This window comes from Trichogramma pretiosum, unplaced genomic scaffold, assembly GCF_000599845.2.
Source record: "Trichogramma pretiosum strain Unisexual culture from Peru unplaced genomic scaffold, Tpre_2.0 scaffold6, whole genome shotgun sequence".
NCBI lineage: Eukaryota > Metazoa > Arthropoda > Insecta > Hymenoptera > Trichogrammatidae > Trichogramma > Trichogramma pretiosum.
Window position 1 is genome coordinate 3,242,320 of NW_019641678.1, and position 17,763 is coordinate 3,260,082.

Below are 17,763 nucleotides of genomic sequence, written 5' to 3' on the forward strand. Positions count from 1 at the left end.
CAAAGTTTGAATAAAACCGACAATTAAATCTCCTATCATTCAAAACTCCTGCTAAATATTTGTTGATGTCGGGGTAAATTTTGTTTCGATGTTTTTTATATTTATTCTCAGAGTTTTAAAAAAGGTTTCGGAGAATTGATGATTTTTACTTCCATTTCCGCTACAGTCCGCAACAATTTTATTTTAACTAATTCACAATGGTTTATAAAAGTCATAAATATAAACAAAAGAAAAAAAAAAAAAAAAACAACAAATGATCATTGAATGCGACTTTTAGAAGAAACTTATTTCTTTATTTAAAAAATCTAGGTCATTAAATATAAAAATATCAAGTTTATCAATAATACAGTTTCATAATATATAAATTATTTGAAGATTCAACATTTCGACAAATATTTTTCAAATAATCTAAAATATATTGCAAATATTGCAATTATTGCAATTTTGAAGTGAAACTTCTGCAAGCGCGTTTAGTTTTTTCTCTAATAGTCTACTCCTATGTAAGCCCTTGAAGTAATGCAGTACTCCAGAACACTTCTCCAATGAATGTCTTTTTTCAAAAGTCTAGGACATCCAACAATTATCAGTAAACTCCGAGCTCTTGTAATAGCGACATTGAGTCGTTCAGTTGATGAAATAAATCCTAGAGCATGACGTACATCTACTCCCACTTCAGCATCAGAAGTCCTAACAACAGACAATATAATAATCTTTCTTTCTTGTCCTTGAAATTCTTCAACGCTTCCAACTTTTGGAATTTCAGTATCTAGTTCTGATAGAAGAGACCTAATATGATGAACCTGAAATATTTGATAAAATTGATAAATTGTCAATTAAACTTAAGTAGCCAACTATATCAAGTGTCAATTTTGAATTACCTGCTTAGTGTAGGGTGTAATTATACCAATGTCTTCAGGTTTTATACCCTTATTATATAATTCCATTAAATAAATATATACTTGTGTTGCTTCTTGTGGGTTATACCAGCTAGGACTTTCAGTATCTTGTTCATTTTTCCCATCAATGCCATGAAATACTATAGCAGGAGGACTTCCAAGTCTGCCTTGGGGTAACATGTCTGATAAGGACTCCAATAGCAAGGCTTCTTCGCTCTCCTCAGGATGAACCTATAAAACATGATTACTAAATTATCATGTTATAAAAAATATTTTGTTTATTTAAAAAAAAATTCAAATACCATTGGGATCAACTCAGCTTCATAAAATAGTCTATTAGGTAGTTCTAATAAGCCTGGAAGACTTCTGTAATTCATTCTCAATTTGGTTATCAATCGAGGATCATATCCGAATTCAAAACCCTGTTCATCTCGTTTGTAAGGGAATTGTTGTAATAATCTAACAAGGAAACTCTCACTGAGACCAAAATATGATGCTAAACGACTCTGATTGACAGGACCCAATTGTTTGGGATCACCTGCTAAAATCACCTGCGTAGATTCAGCATGAACCAGACTCAATGGAATCATAATTTCAGGCTCACTTGCTTGACCAGCTTCATCTATCAAAACATGAGTAAAATGCCCTGGACTGACACCCATATTATATATAATGCCCAATGCTGAACATGTTCCTATTATAATTTGATAGCGAACAAGTACACTCAAGGTGACATTCGTCTTACAACCACGTGGATCATCAATGTTCACATGAATTCGGCTACCTTCAGCAGCTATATCAGCTGTTACACAATAAGGTAAGAGTTTTTCTGGTACTGAATCACTATTTAAGTAAGAAAAAGCTATCAATCGTACCTGTGAAAAATTGTATTAGAATAAAAATTTTTAAAACATTAACTATTAGATTGGTATTTTAAAAGTACTCACCAAATCTCCTGGTTTAAGAACATTACTATCTAATAATCTTTCAGCAATTAAATTGGCAGAACTGTTAGAAGGAGTTGCAATAAGTATTCGACTATCAGGTAGTAGAGATGTTATTTGTAAAATAGTTTCACAAAGTGTAATTGTTTTCCCAGTTCCTGGTGGTCCGAAAATCACATAAGGTAAAGGCCTAGCCACTCCTTTCAAAACATTTTTAACTGCTTCTTTTTGGTAAATATTCAAACTTTTATTAAACCACTCAATGCGTTTATTTTTCATAAGATCAAGTATTTTTTCATTAGCATTTTCAGTTGTAATTTCATCTTCATCTTTTTCGTTTGTATTATGCTCTATGTTTTCTTTGTTATCATGTTCATCAATAATATTATACTGTGGTTCTTTTTCAATTACTCTTGTAGGAAATAAAAATTGTTCTCCAAGTTTTTTAACAACTTCACCAAGTGCTGTATGGCATCTATTTATAACAGAAGTTGAACCCTTAAAGTGTACAGCACAATCTTCACCACCATAAGTTTGATGAAAACTTTCATCAAATTTCACAAAAATGTCAGAAGAACGTATTTTATGAATGTAACCTTCGTATTGGTTATCAGTTTTTCTAGACCATTTGAATGAAACTATAATTCTGTCACCAACTATAAGAGAAGGTCGTTTTTCAACTAAACCAGGAACATTCAAAGATAAATATTCACCACTCCTTATTAAAATAGCTGAGGCCATATCATATCGTCGTAAATCTTGCACCATTGCTATTTGTTCTAAAAACAATAAATAGCCAAAGCGCAATTTATAATTATTAAAACTCAATGGTTGGCTTAGTACTGGAACACCTTCTTCCAAAAAGCCTTGAGCTTCAACACGTGACTTATTCTCAATATCTATTGTATTTATCAATGTCCACAAAGTTTTTGGTATTCTAGGTACAATTGTTTTATTAGTAATAAATTTTGCAGGTGCGTATGGTTTAACTCCTTTGATATATTCACCATTATCTTCTAGCTCTAAAATTGATAAATGTTTGGGTGCTTCTCGTTGATTAGTTGGTCCATTACTATTAGCTTGTTGAGTAGCTGAAGTAATGCTCTTAACTGTGATTTTTACAATTCGTCCAACTTGAAAGTATAGACTAGATTTACGAAATTTGAAAATAATAATCTCTTCTGAATCCCCAACTAATTTTCCTCTGCAGCGAAATGTACAAGTTAATTGAGTACCTGGATGTATGGGAATGCGTGATTCTTCTTTTTTTGGAAAAAGTACCATTATTTGAGATTGATACTTCTTTCTTGAAAATGAACATGATTGCAACATTAATTTTATGTTTGAATCATTTCTTATGACAACTTCAAAATCCTTTTCTTCTTTGGCTTCTAAAGTAATGTTTATGTCATTGGTAATTTCAACACTTTCTTTATCTTTGATCAACTCTAAAAGTTGTTCTTCTGGCATTTGAACTTGTGGATGAACATCCAGAACAATATGTTTTGATGATTGCTAAAAATAATAATAAAAAATTAATTTAAATAACAACTTTAATTTAATACGTCATTATAATACAAAAGTAATTACCTCTTCTATGGGAACTACTTTCAAAGCTCTCCAGCGTTTTCCAATACTTTGATCACTTTCAATAGCTTGAACAATTACTGTATCATCTTTAAATGGTAAATACCCAGAAGCACAACTAGATTTATTAAACACAATATCTTTATTAACGCTTCCAACTTCTTTGAATTCATCATATTCAGTGATTTTTCCTACTTTATTAATTTGTCTCTGGGGCTTCATTGAAGTTATTTCCATAATTTCACCTTCCAAATTTGGATTAGATTCATCCACTTCAACTACACAATCTAATTTCACCCAATCTCCAATATAGGGTATAAAATCACAATGAGCATTATTTAAATTAACGGAAATATTTACATTTTCTAAAAATACTTCTCGAGCTTTTCTTCCAATAACTTTAGTAACAACTGTTCTTTGATGAATATCTCTTGATTCTATAACTTGGTCAGTATGTGATTTCAATGGTAAAATCTCATTGACATCATCATCATCATAACAATTTGGTTGTCGTTTTAATGATGACATCTGAGTACTAAAGTTTTGGTTATTTTCATCATCGTCATTATGATCACTTTCATCCCAAAGCTTATCTACTCTACGTTCTACTCTACGCACTTTCAATTCTTCATTTTCATTAACTTTGTAGGCCAAATAATAAACTTCATCACCAACTTTTAAGTTTGTTGGAACAACATACTTTGCTTCACAAGTATACTTGTTTTCAATCAAAATTAATTGTTCAGTAACTCTACTAACAACGCCTGTTTTATAAAAACATCCTTTATCACGATCAATCACATTCAGTTGTGGTTCTTCAGTTACTTCACTTTCTTCTGGTTGAATTTGACTTAATTCATTCACAAAATCCAAAACTTCTCTGCTTAGTATAACTTTATTATCTGAACTTTTTTCAGTAATAATTTCTTCATTTTCAGAACTCTCAGCATCATCTTCTTCATTGATACTCGGAGACTCTGTCCATAACACTTTTGAAGCAATACGTTGAATGATAGAAAACATTTTTAACAATGCCTCTCAAACTTTAATACCTGTAAATAAATAAAATCATAAACTTTATCAGATTCTTTTTGCTTGTCACATTTAATGGTTCAGGCGAAAATGTATGGTCTTGAAAAATAACCTCAAAGTTAAAAAATTACTTACTGAGATTAATAAAATATCAATTAGTAAAAATTACGTTTCGACTATAATCAATTTCAAATGCTAAAATTAAAAAGTTATTTATCATCGAACGCGATCTTTTTTCATAGGTTACAATTCAAAAAGATTCAAAAATTCTAAAGAACGGAAGAATAAAAGGAGCGTAAATCGTTGTGTTTTTCAAAATAACGTTTCAAGATCTAAATTGTGTTAAAATTATTAAAACTACATTTTCAATTAATGTAATTCATTTTCAGATCTTACCATGAAAATTAATAAAACCAAAAGATAGAGATTTTATTAAATTTTTATACTAAACAAGGCAAAGGAAAAAATTTGTCTTCCTATAATGTATGGATCGTCCGTGCCGGCCGCGTGCGTGCGGAAGGAGTGTTTTTATCGTAATGTATCGACTCGTGAAGTGTATGTAAGTATATAGCAGAACTCAAATCGTCGATCGCTACGCGCGAGATGCTCGCGCCACCGTCGGCTTTTACGATCTAGAGTGAAACAAAGGACAAATGGTGTGTGTGTTCAACACGTGCACGTATATTGCAAGTGATTGCAGCCAATCGGGTGTCGTATTTCCCCAACCATGTAACTGTTTCTGCTTACTTTGAGAGATTTCTCCCATTCTCCGATTTCGTAGAAAAGTCATGAAATATACACATAATAAACGGGATGATACATTGCAGGGAACTGAAGAGACATTTATAGAGCTTTAAAACTCTAATAGAAAGTATTTTATATGAATATTTCATGTATTCTATCCGAATTATAAGCGAGCGTTATGACGAATTAAATTATACTAATATTTGGGGAATGATTATTATAAATTACTACCAAATGAGACAATTATGCACGATGAAATAAAATATGAAATATGTACATGCACTTTTTATCATATGATGATGATGGTAGAGTGAAAAAACATCGAAACGCTTATTTTCTGCCTCTGCTTGACTTTGAGCTATTTGATTTCACACATCTTTATCGATTCGGTAATCTTCGTGAAAGTTCGGCATCTTATCCCAGTTTCAATGCCCGTTCAATACAATACTATCTAAACCACATAATTTACTTATCTAATCTTTCTTAAAGGCTGAATAAGGAGAAATTAATACTTTATTTCGTAAAAAAGGTTTTATGTTTACGTACATTGTTTTGTTTTTCTTAACAGAACTGATTAAATTTTAATTATTAAATGAAAATGATACAAGATAAGATATCCTACAATGTTAACAATCGTAAACATTAAAAAAAAGACAATAATCCTATATTAGTTGGTAATAATAATTTTTTTTTTTCAAAACAAATTTATAACAACCATGGTCGATTGACAAAGTATACATTTAGGCCTTGCCATCATTGGTATGGGTCGAACCAGCGTCGGCAGCGGGTTTCGACGCAGCTGCGGCCGGAGCTGGCTTTTTCTCCTCGTCGTCGCCGAACACCAGACAAGGACATTTCACTTTCAAACCCGCCCTGTACTTGGGGTGGCTTTAAAAATTGTGGAAAAATCATGATATTAGTTTTTGATTGTTATTTCAATCGGTATGGTTTGGTATACAATTTGTGTATGTGTATCATTTACCTGAAGGCGTAAACGACTGGATTGTAACAGGCGTTGGTCTTGGCAAATAACGATGCCCAAATCGTGAACAACGGAGTCACGTACTGCTTGTTAAATATGCCCATGTAATTCGTCACCAAGTACGGAGTCCAAGCCAGGAACCAGAGGGAAATCGTCGTCAGCGCTACCTGTGAATTGTAATATCGAGAGCTTATTACGATCTCAGAGCTTTGAGCATATTAAAATTAATACAATATAAGGATCAGGTTGAACTATTTGATAAATTGATCGAGCTATTGACCTTGGCCAGTTTGGCTTCTGCCCTCTCGCCGCCCTGTTCCCCGGAGCGCAACGAGGCGACGTTCATCTTTTTAGCTTGCTCGCGCATTCCTCTCTCGTGGGCCGCGACAGCCTGTGAAATTCGGATACGAGGTCATAAAAATATCGATAGGCGATACTTGAAATTTGAACTGTAATTAAATAGAAATTTATAAGTGTGCTCACCGACACGATGTGATAATAGCAAATGATGATGGAAAAGAGAGGTATGTAATAAACGAAAATCGAGTAGACGAGAATGTAGGATTTTCCGAACCAGTCGTCCGAGACGTAATCCGTGCCACAGGATGTCATGTTGCCTTCGGGGACGTATCTGTTAAAGGAACGAAATTCAAGCGCATCGTGTAAACGGGGCACCTGTTATTTACGATTGACTTACCTGTTCCAGCCAAAAAGAGGAAGCGACGCCCAAATAAATCCATGAGTCCAAATTAAGACGACTTGTATGATGGCTCTCATAAATGTCAACGGAGTTCCTGACATTCCCTGCAAAAAGACTGCCGTATTAAATCACGAATCGACTAGTTCACTGCAAAGGAAAAAAATCGAACGATCTATTATTTACTTTGACGATGACATTGTAACGATCGTAAGCTATAGCTGTCATAGTCCAAATGGAGGTTCCCCCGCACACCGATCCAATGAGCGCCTCAATGTCGCACATCAGAGGACCTTCAATCGAAAAAATAATTACCACGTGAATAACGATATTAAAAAAACGATCGAGTCTAATTCATCAAAGTCTGGGGTCTCACCCAGAATCCACGTCTCGAACCAGCAATTAATAACCATCGGAGGTGACATGGCTATCATCATGAAAAAGTCCGAAAAAGCTAAATTTATCACGAGCACGTTGCTGGGTGTCCTGAGATTCGGCGTTACTAAAAATATATACACGACCATGAAGTTGCCGCTCCAGCCAATCATACCGATGAAGACCATCACGAGGCCCAATATTTTATGCCATATCGGCCACAGCGGTGGATATTGATACCTGTTCAAAATAAATTACGCTTTTGACTTTTCAAGCACTAAAGTGCCTCAGAGATGATGTTTCAATGAGTCAAATTTAACTACAGCGAATTAGCTTGCGATTAGAAATGAGTAAACCAATTGTGTCTGTATGTACCAATGCGCTCCGACGCGATCGAGCATGTCCGGCGGTACCTTGTCCACGACCGTGTAGTTGTTGAACTTCATCATTTGCCGAGCGAAATGCGGGCCCATGGTCGTCGTCGCGTGGGCAATTGTGTTCACTATGATGGACGAGGTCTGAAAGGCGACGGCGGCGGGCACGCTGTTGTGTAAGGACGAGGCTGCCGACGAGGCACCGGCCAGTTGTTGCTGGGCCGCCGCCGCCACCACGGCTAGCGCACCGCTGGTAGCGTTGACGGCTCCGAAAACTGCCTCGTGATGCGAGCTGCTATCCATGTCCTGCGGGCAAACGCACATTGCCAAAATTCACTTTTTTTAATCTTCGTTTTAGTCCGATTCTTTTACGAGAGAAAAAAACAACACTAGGGCCACATCTACACTCGTTGAGAAAACTTCATTCTTGGCTTTTTTTTTTTGGACTTTTTATCGATCAGCGTACTTGAGTACTCAGTGACGATGAATTCGGTGGACTTCGCGCTGCGGATGTGGCCGGAGAAAAGCTCGCTTGTAACGGATCATCAATGTAACGTGCCTACCGAGCAAATAGCGATTCGCGCGACGAAGCCGCGACTTTTTTAAGTGGCAATTTATACGAAGCACTAGGGTGTAAGCCAAATGCCCAGAAATTGTTAATTCGATCAAATATTCAAATGAGTACCTAGCGATGTGATATTACACGTTTCGAGTTCAAGGTGTGACGTCTTCGCGACTTGATGCGTTTTTTCTATCGCTCGGCAACTACCTGTCACGAGCCATTTGTCTCAGAGACTTAATACTTCATACACATTTGCATGTACTTGAAATAAATGAAGCTCTTCGTTGACGTGAAAACTATCGATTTATTCGTTTGGCTACTTTGCATATAAAAATAAATACAACTTATGAAATCTTACTCCAATATTATTTACAATTAAATGATTCTTCAACTTTGATTTGGTCAATGTTGAAAATTAATTAACTTAGAAATAAACTTTTATAAATTTCATCTAAAAACAATTACGAAGGATCTTTACTCTCGACGATTCTTGCGATACTTTGAACGTGCCTACTCCGACCTTCGCGTAAGGCTATTTCAAGTTCTTGAGCAAGATGCAGTAAATTATTTGGATCGGTTTGTAGATACACATGTTCCAGTTTTGATGAATCTGATGTATTTGCTAAAGCTAGATCCATTGTTATTAAAGGAATTACTTGGTGAAGTAATGATCTGGAAGCAATCTGCAAATAAATTATTTTGACATTTTTGGTAAACAATTTTTTCAGAATTTACAAATCATAGAAAACCCTTTATTAAACTTTCAAGATTATTTGATTTTACTTAAGTTTCAAGACTGCAACATAACAATTAAACTTTTAAACTTTTTAAAAAATGCATCCTTACACCATAATTCATTGCATAAATTTATGGTTGAATTGATTTGTTTTACCTTCTATTTTTTTTAACCAAAATACCCAATTACTGGTACAATTAAATTTTTTAATTAAATAAAATACTCAAAACTGGTGCTATAAAACATAGTATGCATTCAATACTTTAATTTAAAATAAGGAAATTTCAAAAATTTATCTAAATTTATAAATCAAATATATAATTGAGCTCAAGTTTATATTTCATAAAAACTATACTGCTAATGATTTTATACAACAAACCTGTGCTTCAAATCTCCATTCTAGATTATGATATTCAGGTAATTTCAAATCTAAGTTACTCAAAGCATCTGAAATCTCTTGACTTTTTAGAGTATACAAATCACATAGTACTGTTCCATGTTCTTCTGGAAATCCTAGGCTTGAAATAGTTTCCTTTAAATCCTCTATGCTCAGCTAAGAAAGAAATATAATATTTGGATAAAAAAAAACTCTTAATACAACTTTTTACTTAATTATTTTACTTTTGGATGAACAAAAGTCTATTAATACAATTTTAACTCACTTTATTCTTACAACATTCAAATAAAAAATTTAGCAGAGCTTCTACGGAACTCCTTATAATCTTGGGTTCTACTTGTAGTTTTTCTGTAAAAATGCAATATTATACAAGGTTAAGTTAGTATTAATATGAAGAAAATATAATAATCAGCAATGTTAATACATACGAGCTGCAGCGCTATATATTTTTAGATTGGGTCCTTTTTGCAGATAATCAATTGCTAGTTTACAGAAATCTGGTAAAACTGTGAAATATTATGGAATAAATGAATTTATGCAGAAACAGTGATAATAGTTAATATTATATTGAGTTAGTGACAATACCATGAGATTGTTCTATAAGAAAAGCAAGGTTACGCCTTAAATCATCTGTAATATTCATTATTGTTTCTGTTGAAAGGATGATTACTATACTGTATTAGAAAATTTTTTTCTCTGACCGCATGAAATTAATTTTTATTTTCTTATTAAATGCAAACCAGCTATGATACGTAAACAAAAACACTTGTCAGTTGTCAATTGTCAGCACGACCGGTTAGATGCGTGCGCAACGCAAAGCAGCTGTTCAGTGTTCTCAAATTGAGCGGGTATATTTCATTCGCTTGTTTACCATTTTTGTGTTCAGAAACCAAGTTGGTGTTTTTCGTTCGATAACGATTAATAATAAATTAGAAGAAAATGCCACAAGAAGCTTGGGTTGTGAAGTGCTATTCATGCAAAAAATTTCAGGTAAATTTGATTCAAGTATTAAACATAATAAATCTTAATTCAAAGATATATTAATACAAAGAAAGCTATGAGCTGAATCCTATATAACCTCGACGCTTAGTTCGTGAACCGAAACAGATATTTTACTAACAATAATCATGATAATTTATCCGAAATTTTTTCAATTACTAAAGTTATTTAAATTTTTTAATAGAGATGAATTATGAGAGATTGAATTTAATTAATTGTTTCTTTTTTAACGAAGAGAAAATTCGAAAATAAAAATGACTGTCATAGAATAGTTGAAAGTTAATTAGCTCTTTCAAAACAATAAAAAACGAACTAGAAACTTACATGTCATTTATTTTTTCAGGTTCAATTGAAGAAAAAGGCTAAGAAATGGAAGTGTGTGGTTTGTGGATCAAAGCAAGATTTAATGACGGTAAGAATAATTTATCATCAGTTTTTGAAAATTCATCGTGGAAAAAATAATGATTGACTTTAAAATTTCTAGATTTTTTTTACGGGTCAGCCATGCGACTGCCGCGTAAACGTTCAAAATTTGAATGCCGCAGAAGGGGAAAAAAACGAAAAATTACTGGCAAAAATTGCGCACGAAAACGAAGCTTTGGACGAATATTTCAATGAAGACGACTTTAACGATGTTGATTATTATGATGATGTCCACAAAGACAATTTTACTGAAGACGACGGATATGAAAATGAATATAACGCAACGGAAGCCTTAGCGGAACCATGCCAATCATTGGCCGAATTTGACGATGAATTTTCTCGAAATTTAGATAATGATCAGTTTGAGCTCAGAGATCAGATCGAAAGTGCTGATTATGAAATGCAAAAGGCATCAGAAGAAGAAAAGATTAGGTTGTTAGAATTTGACGATGAATTTTCTCGAAATTTAGATAATGATCGATTTGAAGTCAAGGATCAGATTGAAAGCGCTGATTATGAAATGCAAAAGGCTGCAGAAGAAGATGAGATCAGGTTCCTAGAACTTGACGCGGAAACTATGTTCGGAAACCCTCACGAAGACATTGACGAGTATCTCGATTTTTGATTTTTTTTTTATTATAAGTTTTTATTATGGGTTTAATTGAATTAAATTTTATTATTCTGTTGTTAATGTTCCAAATATTTTTATTCGATAAAATAAAAAACAATACCTTTATAGCTTGAAGCACAAAAAATAGAAAAAATCCTTTTTTGTAACTGTTAAAGCATTTTTTCTAATCCTTAACTTGTACATAGTTTGGAAAAATATAAATAATATTAATAATACAATTAGTTTTGCACTTAAGCGGTAAAATCTACACGTATATTTTCAAGTTAAATTGAATAAAACCAGTTTTCAGTAATTGAGACTTGAACATTATTCTATTAGATTAGAAAATATAACTAATAAACTATTGGATGAAGACTTCCTATACACAATGCGGTATTAGTACAATTAATTTAACTAAAAATTCAAACTAATATGTATTTATAATATGTATTCGTATTGCACGACATTGAATTTCATACTTTTTACATCCTTCTTTTTAATTTTACACACTTTAAATCGATAAAATTGTGATGATTAAATTTATTATACAATTCATCGAAAAAGTTACAGAGAGAACAAACGGCAGTGAAAAAAATTAAATCCAATAAATTATAAATTTTGAATATTGATTTACAATAAAAGGAAGTGCTGTCATAAAGTTTGTTGTATTGACCATGAATATATGTACATTATACTTTGTATGTACGTGAAAACATGTATATTGTATTTTAGATTATTTGAATCATACTACTAATAATTTCTACATAGTTGCTTTGATTAGATATTTGATTATGCCGAATTGAATTTTTGATTGTCAAAACAGTCTGCAATTCCTTGGTGTATCAATAATGAGTATTCACGTTCAAGTAAAAAAATATCAACGTTTTCCAAAGAAATTTATTCTAATAAATAAAAAATTGTTCATCTCTGCATTATGAACTTTTGAATTCTATACAATCTACCTAATACTTGCTAAAATCAAAGCTTTATCTTTGATACTTGACTGTTATAAGCTACTTGCAAAGCTTTTTTCAAATGAAGCAACGTAAATGTAATATCAATTTCCGTTTTAACGCTTACAGAAAAAAACTATATCAACGGTAATCCAATAAAAAAAAGTCCTACGTGTGATGCCGATGTCTTCTTTGGATCATTACATCATCATGAGATCTTCTACCACTTTGGCCACTTCGATTATGTCTATTCCAAGGGCTGTAAATATTATGTTCATTAAGATAAATGTTGTTTCTATGTTAGAATTTTTCAATAGCATATAAACAAATTTACTTGGGCCATTTTTTGCTACGTCTTCGATGTTGAGAGTGCAGCAATTCACTATCTCCAATGATTTGTAAAGCCGATGGAACGAAAGTTTCATCTGAAATTTGAGAGCATATAAAATTACTAAATGTAAAGAAACGCAAAAAACCACTGAAAATTGATTCAGGAATAAATGACATACCAAATGTATCCGAATACTTTCGTTTCAGCATGGATCTTTGCTGCTGTTGTCCTAATACTTCTTTAATGCTGTCTTTTGCACTGCCAACTGTACAATCGTGCGTACCTCGACATCCTTTCAAATGTTCTAATTGATTGTGGAGATAGGATTTTTCGGATGGGTTTAGTGACGAGGCTCTATTCCATTGCTCAAATGGATCTGAAATAGTTATAATAAAAATCGAAATGAGAATCTCGTTGAAAATTCAGAAAGGATCAATGAAGAATGCATTACCGATTCTCAAGTTGTAAAAAGTCACAAGACCGGTTGTAAACTCGCAATAGAGGAAGTTGTGCGTGGCGTTAATTGTGCGCAAACAAGAGTATGTATTGTTGTTGGCATTCATGCAGAAGCAAAAGGGTCCGGCAGTCCAACGGGGCTCGGTTCGCCAGTGATCGTTGTCGTGCTCAAAACAGTTCATCTTTTCGGTAAGACACTCTTTTTCGAGTTTAGCTTTTTTGCGCTGTTTACGTTCTTTCTTTCGATTTCGTTCTTCTTTCAGTCTTCTTTTCTCTTCTTTGGCTGAATCCTTTTCTTCTCTGAAATAAAAAAAAATACATTGAGAATGTTAACTTTTACTAAAAAAAATATTTATAAATTCGTTCAGATGCTTACTTGACATATTGATCTGGTTCACAAAAACACTTGTGTTGACGTTCAGGAGCAGGTGATGTCGTTTCAACAGCATCCGATGCAGATTGACTTGGGTGGGGAATTTTAGTAGACATTGACGTCGTCGTGTCCAGCCCTATCGTAGACTCAGTGGGTAGACTACTATTGTCATTAACAGAACTCGAGTTAGTTGAGAAATTGTTTTTCTCGTTGGTCGAATTTCGATTCAGCAACGAGTTGACAGAAGATTCTCCCGAGTTCAAATCAATCCTATGAATTATCGTAGACGACGTGGTGGATGGGACATCGGTCGAGCTCTGATCGGGCACAGCTCCTCCGAGCTCAAAGTGTACGCTGTTGGTTAGCAAGGTATTGTTCCTGCGTTTATGATGATTTTTTCGGCGTCGCTGTTGTCCGTCCTCACCGACACCGCTAGCCTCGACGACGAGCGGTGTGTTGCTTCCCGGGCTGTCGCGAACTTTGTGACGACGTCCATTTTTCTTTGGCTTCGAAGTCCCTAAGGGTATAGAATCGATGGCCGGTGCGTTTTTACCCTTGCTCAATTCCGGCAAATGGGTTGCCGACCCAATGATTGGCGTGCTCGAGGCAGGTCTTAGACTAGATGATTCCTCTCGCTCGTAATGTCGATGGTGCCTAGCTACGTGATGAGTGGTGTCCGCCGAATTATGGGGTTTCGGATGCCTGGAAGAGTGACCTCGGTGCGCGTTTTCTTGAGCTGGATCTAGTTCGCTACTGTTGAATTGGTGCTGATTCGGTCTTTTGAGCATTAAGTGGCGTCGAATTTCCTAAACAATTATTGATGATTAATTCATTTGCATAAAATATAGATGTTTCACATCAATTACTATACCAAGTAATTCAAAGAATAGCTAGAATTATTTTAAAAATACCTTGAGAGTTTCTAAATGATTTCTCATGCTGCGAATTTGTTGTTCAATTTCTTTTCTTGATAGTCGCCACTCGGTTGGATCCTTATACACAGACTGGCTACAATTTACGTCACCACGAGGTAACTTTGAACATTTTGGTTGAAACTGCTTGTCAGGATTCGAATGCTTTGCCTGAAATATTACATATACATTTTCAAGGTCTAAATCTTACAAAAAACGATTACCACGTTGACTTTTCTTACCTTCAGATCGTCGAGCTCCTCTTCGATGCTTTCCATTATTTTGGTCACATGTTCGATGCTGTCACCCTTGAGTGTGCTCCTTCGCACTCTCTGGTGCCTCGAGATTATGTCCTCGACGTCCAAGTGCACATCATCGGGATTGTCAAAAGTTTGCATCTCGAAATCCTTGGAGGTGTACTGAGAAGTTTCTAGCTGCCAATCGTTATTTAACTTGCTGAAACTATCGTTATCGACAGTTTCTCTTTTACCTGAAACAGATATGGCATATATAAATTCCGTATTATTTGTTTAGCTTTCAATGTTGTACGTCAAGTTTCGTTTCACCCGTGGAAAGTTGAGCAAGATATCGTATAAAATGGAAGCGCATTATTTGGATGAATTTCATATGCACTAGTTGCGGAAAAATTTACCTCGTCGGGGTGCTATGGCCTGCACTTGTCCGTATGGACCGACGAATTTGCTCTCCCTGCCGAAAACGAAGCGCTGACCGTCGAAGTCGTCGGCCTCGAGGCGCGTGTAGACGACGCCGTTGGGCGTGAAGCAGGCGCATTTTTTCCAGGCGTTGCGCGGCATCGGTATGAGCGGCCCGAAGGCCTCGTCATTCTTGTCGTCGCCGCCACACTTGTGCCGCCTCCAACGCTGCTGACCGTCGCGTTCGCATCGCCACTTCTGTCCAGGTAGGCAATTCGCCTGGGCGGAGGCCCTCATGCACTCGATGGCGAGGCGCGCGTAACGCGGACTGCCGGGCGTGAATTCCTCCAGGCGCAGAGTCTCGCTCAGCGGGTCGATTTGAGCTGGACCGAATGAAATTAGAGAATCGATTATTCATCTCTCAGAGTATTGACGTAGTATAATTCCATTAAATATAGTAACTACCATTGTCGTCCATGAGAGATTCTTCGACGTCATCGTCGTCGCTATCGAAATCGAGGTCACTAGCGCTAGACTCAGTTTCGCCAATTTTCCTCAACGATGACGATTCGTTGTTCGCGTCGGTGGTATCGTCGGCTGAGCCGCTGGCTGACGACGCTGGACCATTCAGATTGAATGCCAATTTGGCTTGTTTCCTTGCCTCGCGGGCCCTAGCTTCGGCAATCGATTCCGGAGTCTCTCGTCGGCCCGACGACTCGATTAGGAACGTATCGGGCCATTTGAATTTGGAGCGGCGACCTTGTTTGTTGCTGCAGCAAAAGTCACATAATGTAAAGCTCGAAAACCCGTTTATTTTTTTCTGCCTACACAAGCGCGTTCTCGCACAAAGCGCATATAAGAAGTTTGAGCCATTTCGATGCTGCAGGCGCGCGACAGTGCAGTGCAGTACGCAAAACTTTGTCGTATGAATTCAAACTATGCACGATTCGATAGGTATACATGCAGTGTTTGCTCGACATCTCGTCTGCGATTGCATTATGTATGAGTCGTGCATGCGTGTATGTGTATATAGTATATAGGATACACATAAAAGCTAGTCAAATAATTGATGACCTTGCGCGCTCTGCTTTAAGGCTTGTCGCGCCGGCGTAAAAAGTACAAAAAGTCGCAGCAACTCACTTGAAGAAGAGCTTCTTGAAGGAGCGCCCGTCCATTCTCGGGGGTGTCTCGACGCCCGCTATGTCCAGAAAAGTCGGCGCCAGGTCGATGTTCAGCACGATGTCGTCTACTCTGCAAAAGGCGTCTAAATATATAACGGCCCAGTTCTTTCTCGCAGTGTCTACACGAGACATCTGTATTATATCATTATATAGGGGCGGTAAAAGTGCAGGAATAATGTGAAAAAGAAGAATCATATAGAATTCGGGGTAGAGGCAGGGAGCAGGGAAGCTTCGATGAATTCAAATATATCTCGTATTATATGCTGGCTAGACGTTATAGAGACTTACACGGATCCTGGCTCGATGCCGGGGCCGCGCACGAGGAACGGCACCCGCACGTCGAACTCGAACGGGAAACTTTTGCCCTTGATAAGACCGAACTGACCGAGATGGTAGCCGTGATCCGAAGTGTAAATAATGTATGTGTTGTCGAGCTCACCCAGATTTTTCAACTCTTGATAGATCTGAAAAATGGCACATGCAGCATTGTGAGAATTGAGATAGACGAGGTTTTTTTTGACAGATCCAGACTTATCCTCTGTTACCACTCAGTACTCACCCTTTCGACGGCCGAGTCGACGCTCTGAAGCGTCTGTAAGCGCTTCGTCATCAACAAATTGGTAAATTGTTTGTGTATCGGTTGCATCTTCTGGGTCACCTGCAGAATCCATTGTTTGTCAGGATTCGGAGCGTAATCATACGCTGGCGTACTGTAACACAATTTAATAATTAAACAATTAAATTATTTTAATCTATTTTTACGGATTACCATTATTTTTAGAACATTAATAAAACGAGATAAACTGATCTCCTATGAATATTTATTATTTGTATTCTTGTCTTGCGCTTATTCAAACGTATACACGACGAACTCGCATTCAAATGTATGCATAAAAGGTAGGGAGCGAAGTGTCAAAAGTTCGCCGTAGGAAATGGGTGCACTGAGAAGAGTGTATAGGATACGTGCATACGCACAGCTGTCTCAAATAATTACACGCGCTCGGAAGCGAGAAAGTGTGTACATAAGGTACAACAGTTGCTACGCAGGAGCTTATCCTTCCTCGTTGCTTAGAGCTAAGAAAATTAAATTATATACGCCTTATCTCGAGCCTCGTCTCGTGAGTCTCTCGAGAGACACGCGTCTTTATCTTTCGCGCGAATGGTACTATCATACGCAGTTGCGTGGAGAACTTTACATTCGCGCTGGCAGAGGAAAAACAGTCAACTCGGCTTGATTTCGTCGCGAGAATCCGCACTAAAGAGTCGCGCGACGACGAAATCCTGCCTCGCGATTTTGCATATACACCTACGTTATAAGATCCCCGCGTCGTTTCGGATTAACTTCAGTTTACGCGCAGAGTAATAATATATTTTTGCGCTCGCGCGAGGATATAGCTCGTTTAATAACGAATTCGTAATAATGCAGCGAAGAAAGAAGATGAGGGGTGGCTGGCAGTACCTACATAGACGCACACGTGCAGGCGCGTTCAATAAGCGCGCGAGCGCGGCAAAGAAAAAAGAGCCTCCGCGGCGCGCGAGATGTCGTC

General features: G+C 36.3%; 5 protein-coding genes across 7 annotated transcripts in view; 1 reads left to right on the plus strand and 4 right to left on the minus strand.

Moving 5' to 3' along the window:
• Window positions 1-388: 388 nt before the first annotated feature.
• LOC106648227 (probable RNA helicase armi) lies at window positions 389-4,489 on the minus strand. Its single transcript, XM_014364946.2, has 5 exons — window positions 3,431-4,489; window positions 1,844-3,355; window positions 1,199-1,771; window positions 879-1,127; window positions 389-800 (listed from the first exon to the last, which is right to left on the minus strand). Exons 1-5 carry the CDS (start codon window positions 4,448-4,450, stop codon window positions 483-485), a joined length of 3,672 nt encoding a protein of 1,223 aa, XP_014220432.1. The 5' UTR covers window positions 4,451-4,489; the 3' UTR covers window positions 389-482.
• Window positions 4,490-5,728: 1,239 nt separating this feature from the next.
• LOC106648318 (rhodopsin-like) lies at window positions 5,729-12,502 on the minus strand. 3 transcript variants are annotated; one of them, XM_014365090.2, is made up of 9 exons: window positions 12,484-12,502; window positions 7,633-7,937; window positions 7,259-7,497; window positions 7,069-7,175; window positions 6,883-6,989; window positions 6,669-6,816; window positions 6,466-6,576; window positions 6,186-6,352; window positions 5,944-6,091 (listed from the first exon to the last, which is right to left on the minus strand). In XM_014365090.2, exons 2-9 carry the CDS (start codon window positions 7,932-7,934, stop codon window positions 5,944-5,946), a joined length of 1,329 nt encoding a protein of 442 aa, XP_014220576.1. In that variant the 5' UTR covers window positions 7,935-7,937; window positions 12,484-12,502. The 3 variants fall into 3 exon arrangements, with proteins under 3 accessions (XP_014220575.1, XP_014220576.1, XP_023316623.1); XM_023460855.1 differs by lacking the exon at window positions 12,484-12,502 and adding an exon at window positions 8,098-8,197; XM_014365089.2 differs by lacking the exon at window positions 12,484-12,502 and having other exon boundaries at window positions 5,729-6,091; window positions 7,633-8,197.
• LOC106648320 (COMM domain-containing protein 2) lies at window positions 8,488-10,124 on the minus strand. The gene is made up of 5 exons (XM_014365093.2): window positions 9,912-10,124; window positions 9,755-9,832; window positions 9,592-9,674; window positions 9,309-9,482; window positions 8,488-8,876 (listed from the first exon to the last, which is right to left on the minus strand). Exons 1-5 carry the CDS (start codon window positions 9,967-9,969, stop codon window positions 8,655-8,657), a joined length of 615 nt encoding a protein of 204 aa, XP_014220579.1. The 5' UTR covers window positions 9,970-10,124; the 3' UTR covers window positions 8,488-8,654.
• On the plus strand, window positions 10,157-11,425 carry LOC106648319 (MRN complex-interacting protein). Its single transcript, XM_014365091.2, has 3 exons — window positions 10,157-10,316; window positions 10,669-10,737; window positions 10,810-11,425. The coding sequence occupies exons 1-3, from the start codon at window positions 10,266-10,268 to the stop codon at window positions 11,371-11,373; spliced, it is 684 nt and encodes a 227-aa protein (XP_014220577.1). The 5' UTR covers window positions 10,157-10,265; the 3' UTR covers window positions 11,374-11,425.
• Window positions 11,449-17,763, minus strand: part of LOC106648317 (extracellular sulfatase SULF-1 homolog) — a 45,256-nt gene continuing 38,941 nt past the window's right edge. Inside the window, exons 5-16 of the mRNA XM_014365088.2 lie at window positions 16,776-16,926; window positions 16,505-16,680; window positions 16,176-16,286; window positions 15,501-15,805; window positions 15,035-15,418; window positions 14,625-14,872; window positions 14,383-14,553; window positions 13,475-14,277; window positions 13,094-13,398; window positions 12,821-13,018; window positions 12,646-12,736; window positions 11,449-12,570 (exon numbers count right to left, since the gene is read on the minus strand). Of these exons, the coding sequence (XP_014220574.1) occupies window positions 12,480-12,570; window positions 12,646-12,736; window positions 12,821-13,018; window positions 13,094-13,398; window positions 13,475-14,277; window positions 14,383-14,553; window positions 14,625-14,872; window positions 15,035-15,418; window positions 15,501-15,805; window positions 16,176-16,286; window positions 16,505-16,680; window positions 16,776-16,926 (3,034 nt within the window). The 3' untranslated portion in view covers window positions 11,449-12,479. The remainder of the gene's footprint in view (window positions 12,571-12,645; window positions 12,737-12,820; window positions 13,019-13,093; window positions 13,399-13,474; window positions 14,278-14,382; window positions 14,554-14,624; window positions 14,873-15,034; window positions 15,419-15,500; window positions 15,806-16,175; window positions 16,287-16,504; window positions 16,681-16,775; window positions 16,927-17,763) is intronic.